Below are 7,034 nucleotides of genomic sequence, written 5' to 3'. Positions count from 1 at the left end.
ACATTTATCACAGAGAAGCCAGATAATACATAAGGACACATAGCAAATATTATACAAATATTATATATTTGTATAATAATACAAATAATATTATACAGATCCTACCATCGCATTTTGATATTCCTTCTTAGACTGTATTTTTGACATTAGCTTGGGCTATTTCAGTAAGTTCTTCCAGATCAACTAAAAAATATTCTGACAAACTTTCTGGATTCAAGTTATCTTAGTTCATAGCCTCCAGCTAGTTAAAAATCAATTCCCAAGTGATAGCTTCTAAAGGGAAAGATACACGTGTACTCCAGGAAAACACAAATTCATTTTCACCTTTAGACACTACATGTCCCCTACAGCTCTGGGTTCTGATTTATCCGGTGTAACATCTGAGGCACATCCCCGCAGTCCCTTACTGCACGCCAGGCTCGGCTGGCTGTTCAGATCACGTCTAAGTTTTCAAGGTAAACATGTTACCCTCGGCCACTGGAATGACAGCGGAAGAGCAGGCACTCACCCAGGCGGTCAGACCCGGGACGCGGGCGCCGGAGAGCGCGGGAGGCGACCTGTCGCGCCCCCTCCTCCCGGTCCGCGGGGCAGGGGCAGGCGCAGGGCCGGCCGAACTAGGGTGGAAAAGAGGCTTCCCGCCGCTCCGCTCTGCGGACCATTGTCAACGCCACGGTCGCCGGCGCTGGCTGCAAGGTATGGGGGCGGGCAGCTCTACGGAACCGAATAGTTGCAGTGCATCTCCCCCGCCCGAGGCCGTGGGGGAAAATCGGCCTTCGCATTAAAGCCGGGGTCTGTACCGGCTGTAACTTCCACCCGGTGACCTACTTTAGAGTGTGAGAATGAAAGCGATGGGAAAAAAATAGACGGAGCGCGCGCGGGGGAGCGGGGCGCCGGGGACGCGCGTGCCCGAGTGGGAGCGCGCGCGCGCGCCCCCAGGGCTTCCAAAGAGAAGTTGCTACGCGGCCCCCGGAGGCCTCGGGCAGAGCCTAGGGACCGCTCCTCCGCCAGTGCCTCCTCCCGCCGCGGCCAGGGTGCGGGCTTCCCGGGGCTCGGGGGCCTCCGGGCGACCTCCCGCGGCCCCGGCGGCGCAGCTCCCCGCCCCCATCGCCGTCCCCGCCTTCCTGACCCGCCCTCACCTCTGGGGGCTGCGCTCGGGCTCCAGCGGCCCGGGGACCCAGGCCTGCGGCGCCTCCGGCCCGGGAGGGCGGCCAGCCTCGCAGGCGCGGCGGGCGCCGAGCGGAGCCCGGGGAGTGCCGCCTGCCTGCCCGGTCCCCTGGGAGTGCCCCGCCCGAACGTGCTCGGGAAGTGAGGCTCTGCCGCGCCGCCCGGCCTGGGGATCGGGGTGACCTTCCTGCCCGCTCCCCGCGCTCTTCTCGTCGGTGCCTCCCGGCGTGGCCCGTCCTACGTGGGAGAGGACGCCGAGGCGAGCACACCTGGAGCGCAGCAACGCCGTACCTGGGTGACAACAGCATGACGTTTCAACGCGTCTTCTCTCATTTGATCCTGGCAAACACCTTCTGCCACGGAAAGGCCCCCAGTGGGTACATGGGAAAACCGACGATCAAAGGGGTTAAGTCCCAGGTGCCACTGGTCAGACTTTCCAGATCTTTTCGCTCACACGGCCTGCGTAATTTGTTAAGAATTTTGCTAAACTAGACCCATCAGAAGAAGGGATGGAACTTAGGTTGGAAGTATCTGCCGAAAGCTGGACACAGATTTCCCCTCCCCCACCCTCCGCGTCTGTAACAATAGGGTTAACTATTTTCTGCCAGGTCCTTAGCCTGGTCGTCTTCAACCTCTGGTATCAAACCAGCTCAGTAATCTTAAGAGGCGTATGACTTTTAAAAAAAGCGCGTACCCAATACGGGAAAGTTAACATGTTGAGTAACTGTTCTGACCCTCTTTGTGTTTGAGTTTGACCCTCCTGACTCCGGGGTCGGGGTGGGTGGGTGGAGATGTACTTCCAGGCATGGTTTTTTTGTGGGGACCCAACTACATGTCTCATATAGATACCGGTGATGCTATTTAAGGCGCTACCAAGAGGGCAGTGGAGATCAGCATATATAGTTCGTGATTCTGGAATAGTTTTCTAGTGCCACACTATATCCGGGTAGGGGAGGGAATCTTTGCTTCGGCATCTCTGTCTTAATGCCCAAGGATAATCAAATTGACATTTCCTTTTTATATAAACGTTTCGTTTTGCATTTAAAAGGGAAAAAAATCATGAGCCTGATGATACATGTTCTTCTTGAGCTGAATGCCAGCCCACAGAAGTGCCACTGCTCATTTTTGTTTCCATTCAGTGGAATTAGAGCTACACTATTTCCTTGGACGCAGGCTCCATACTGGATACTGGGATGTTCCTTGTGCTCTTCTAACAGTGCAGTAGGAGGCAAAGCACACCTAAATAAGTGTAGTACAGTGGCTGCCACATAGCAGGTGCCTGAAAAAATACTTGTCCAGTGAATAGGACCTCAACAGAATGTGATAAATGTGAAAGAGCCCGGGCTTGAATCCTGCAGGAAAACATGTGGGAAATCAGTTATAGGTGACGAGGTCAGGGGAGGCATCCTGAAGGAGGCAACAGGTGCAGGATTTTGATACGCAGAATTGGCTAAGGAATGGAAATGAGAAAGTATGTTTGCTGTGCTTTCAAGATATGGCAGAGGCAGAGGTTCTTAACCTTTTGTAGGTAATAGGCCCATGTGAGAACCTGATAGAAGCTTTGGAACTTTCCTATATTAAAAACAAAGAATGTAAAAATATTTGCATACATTTTCTGGGATTTCACAGACTAGCTAAAGCAGACCTGTGGAATTCCTAGAGGTCTGTGAACTTGAGTTACCATTTCTGTGTTGGGAGGTAGGGAGAAAAATAGATTATTCCATTTGAGGCCATTATGAGAGGCATTTCCATGGCCACTGACAGAATCTGGGTAATGGCTGAGGGACTGGAAAGAAAAGTGTGCTGCAGAGAAAATGTGTTCGCTTCCAGAAGCAAAGCACCCCCTCTGTGAAGCAGGACCTTTTTAACACTTATTTATTTATTTATTTATTTGTACATGAGAATTTCACTTTCAGCTCTCAGCAAAAGGGTTCGGGGGGAAAGACATAGATAAAATATGACTGCCAAACATTGGCAGTTACTGATGCTGGGGCGTATTGTGTTATTATCTCCTTATTTGTGATGCTTGACCTTTTTCATGAAAAACATTATTATGTCTCAGGTGGACAGAACCAATCCTATGATGTTTCTTAACCCAGCTTGTTAGAATGGAAAGTTTGTATGGAAAAAAAGGAAACAATACAAGTATGCCAGTGATACCATCTATAAGATTGTTGTTAATTAGTGGAGTCTATACAGAAGTAATAGTTTTTCTCTTACAGTGAATTATGAATTGTGGTGGCCATAGTCTCAACAGAAATTAGACCACGGTGGAACACTGAACAAGTGTTCTCCTGTTTCTTCCTAAACTCACACTTAACTTCATTTTACATTGCTTAGTTAACTAAGTGCCTTTATTATTAATATATATTACAGTATATTATGATATATTATGATATATATTATTAACTAATAATATATTATTAAACAATGTTATATTATTATGTATTGTAATAGCAACATATTATATATGTTATATATAATATTGTGTGTTATATTGACATAATAATTACATTATATAATACGATATATTATATTATTTTATTAATATTGTTCAACTGCTTCATTAACTCAGTTCCTGTATTAGTTAACTCTGCGTCTAGCGTGCACTCTTTTTGTGTGTGTGTGTGTGTGGTACACAGGCCTCTCACTGCCGTGGCCTTTCCCGTTATGGAGCACAGGCTCCAGACACGCAGGCTCAGCAGCCATGGCTCATGGGCCCAGCCGCTCCGCGACATGTGAGATATTCCCGGACTGGGGCATGAACCCGTGTCCCCTGCATCGGCAGGCGGTCTCTCAACCACTGCGCCACCAGGGAAGCCCGCGTGCACTTCTTGAGGAGCACATGGCAGGCTATGGTCCTCTGAGTACCTGCTCTGCCCGTTTTGAGAAAGGCAGCCACAGTGGTTCCTTACACAGAGTTTGCCATAGTTTCCATCTTGTGACTAACTCAGACAAGGAGCCCACCTGAGGGAGCTCTCTAGTTTGTCCTGTGACCTACAAGGCTGCGGCTGGAGAACAATGCCCTATAGGTATGTGCTGTATTGTAGATGATGAGACAGACCCAATCAGTTCTTTTCCCAAGAACCTTGGAGGCAAGGCCTGGATTTGAACCCAGGCAGTGAGTGTTCCAGGGCCTGGGTTGGTAACCACTCTGTTCACGGCCTCAGAAGAAGCGAAGACAGAGTTAAACAGAGCCACTTGCATGACTGAGTCACACGGTAGGAGCAATGGATGCCTTGACGCTGAAGAGCTCACCCTTCTGTACTACCTGGGGCTGCTGTTAACTTGCTGACCTTCCAGAACCTTCTGAGTTGCTTATGACTGCAGAGACTGTTGCTTGTTCTTCCTTACTTCGTGAGTTTCATAATAAAGCAATGTAGATAACCTGCTGTCTTTATAACCTGAAAGAACACAACTGTGTGATAACATACAGTGCCTGTAACACTGCCATGACAGGAAGTGGAGCTACAGCTGTCCTGCCCGCGGCTCTGCCCTTTTAGTGAGCTTCTCTCCTCCCGATAAAAACAGACATGTTATCTGTAAATAAATTTCTACAAGTCAAATCACATTTTCCAATTGACTTTTTTTAAGGAAAATAAATTTAAAAAAAACACATTTTCCCCCTGAACCATTATGAAAATTATATGCAGAATTTAGCAGCTATGATTTTTAACCATTTATTTAATGGAAATATGAAAAAAACACATAATGAATAACTACTAAAACCAAATTACTTCATGTCCCTTCTGCTTGACATCCATGACCAGTTCTCCGTTGCTTATTAAATACCACGAATGCCATAGAACAGGATACAGAGCCCCTGACCCCAACCTACCTCTCCAGGCCCAAGGAGAATCGTGAGATTTTTCTAGCTTCTGCAGCCCTAAGCTCCACACCTCTGGTTTCTTAAATTAAGGCAAGAAATTCATGTAAGCTATTTTTCTAGAGCTTCTGACCATTATCTTATTTATTTTGTCCTCATTTTCTATCACAATTCTTGGCACTTAGAGGTTAATGCACATATTTTAACTAATGAATTCACATGTATTGCTATGATGCTTATATAACTATTCCATTCAGTTCAAGCTTGACCATCTACTTCATACAAGGCCTTGATCTAAGTACTGGCTATTAACCATGTTGGGTGCTTACCTATTATTACTATAATGGAGACTTTAAAAATATTGCCACGTATTTACCCACATTTTTCCTCCTTTCAAAGTCATTCCATATTTTTGAGTGACTTTAACTCGTTTAGCATGATACTATCTTGGTGCATAAGAAAGTGGGATCTCTCCACCGGTGGAATGGTAAACTGAGGCGAGATTAGCCACAGATTACAGGAAAAAATTGTGAGGCACTGTCAGAAAGATCACTGGAGGAGACTGGAGACAAAGCAGTCTGAGAACAGGGATAGACAAGGCTCAAGCTTTGTGACCTCTTTGGTTTCAAAGGGTTTCCCACAGCAAACCAGTCAGACTGGGCTGGAGGGTCAAAGAGCTCACAGCTGTTGATAATATAAATCAGCATATCTTGGAAACAGGAGTGCTGACCAAAAGCTGTTCTTAGCATTTGGGGGTGTGCAAGGGCTGAGGTCCAATATGCTGTCCACCTAAGTCCTAAATCCTTCACTTCTTCAACCACTTTGTTTCCAGAGAGTCTGGTGCTGTTTCTTTTATCCATGGAACTGGTATTCTCCAGACCTATGAAGCCCAGAAGGACTCCTTTGGGGGTAAATAGTGAATTTCCCAACATGGAAGATAAGATGGTTTCTTATCTGATAGAGTTTTATGGGCCTCTCTGTCTTCCTGAACTACGTAAAAAATAACCCCACCAAAAATCTCAACATTTCTCAAGCACCTCTCCTTGGTTCTCTGCTTTTCTCTCTCCATGATCTTTCCCTGGACAGCCTCATCCACCTTTATGACTGCAAGCAGAATCTCTGTGAAGATGTCTCAAAACTCTGTGTTTCTGAGTTGGTCTTCTCGTAAACCTCCAACCCACGTTGCTGGCAGCTTGCTTGCCGTCCCTTTCAGAGTGACCTCAGTACATTTGGATCTGAGGTCCTGTGCTCTCCATGGACCTAATCAAGCTGCTCTTTGCATTTCTCAATGAATCCCATCCTCCCAGTCACCTGCTACATCCTCAAACTCTTGGCTTCTCCTGGCCCTTCGTCTCCCACTGGCAGCCACCATCTTCCAGTTTGATCTTTGTAATACTTTTATTTATCTACTTCTCTCCCTTCTAATTGTTTCTACTTTAGTGGTTTATGTCCTATTACTTCTCACCTAGATGATTATAATAATTGTTTAATTTGGTCTCCTGACTTTCAAAATCATCTCCTCTTTAAAACCTTTTAGCTTTTATCTAAAACCGAATCACTCTGTCCAGAGACTTTAGCAGTCTTTATCTACGTACCTCTTATAAAACTTATTACTAACTTTTTGAAGAATTTATTCATTTTTTCCAACAAGTATTCATTGAACATCTGTTATATGCCAGGCACTGTGCTAGGAAAACAGTGATGAGCAAAACAGATTAAATTCCTACCCTCATGGAACTTGTGGTCTAGTGAGATGACAGGCATTAATCAAATAATCACAGATATCACAAATAAAATGTGTAATTTCAAACTGAAGCAAGTATCTGGGAGGAAAGGTGCAGAATGTCATGAGAGTTCACCTGTCCCATCTGTCTCCTCCCGGGAACTCAGCAGTAGGATTCATCCTCAAAGTCTAGCCCAGAGCTGTACATAGGGAGGTGTTCAAAAAGTTTTTGTTGAAGGAACACAGGCATCTGCTTCTGACAAGTAAGTGACATGATATTTTTCTATATTACATAGTATTGAATAAAATACATGACAAATG

At 45.8% G+C, this 7,034-nt stretch overlaps 1 protein-coding gene across 1 annotated transcript in view; it reads left to right on the top strand.

Moving 5' to 3' along the window:
• Positions 1-461: 461 nt before the first annotated feature.
• Positions 462-7,034, top strand: part of LOC308608195 (uncharacterized protein) — a gene marked incomplete at its 5' end in the record, with an annotated part of 106,692 nt that continues 100,119 nt past the window's right edge. Inside the window, one exon of the mRNA XM_081220919.1 lies at positions 462-693. Coding sequence (XP_081077045.1) covers positions 462-693 — 232 coding nt within the window. The remainder of the gene's footprint in view (positions 694-7,034) is intronic.

Source organism: Mesoplodon bidens (genome assembly GCF_964165515.1).
Source record: "Mesoplodon bidens genome assembly, chromosome: 20".
NCBI classification, from domain to species: domain Eukaryota; kingdom Metazoa; phylum Chordata; class Mammalia; order Artiodactyla; family Ziphiidae; genus Mesoplodon; species Mesoplodon bidens.
This window is presented reverse-complemented; position numbering and strand designations above follow the sequence as displayed.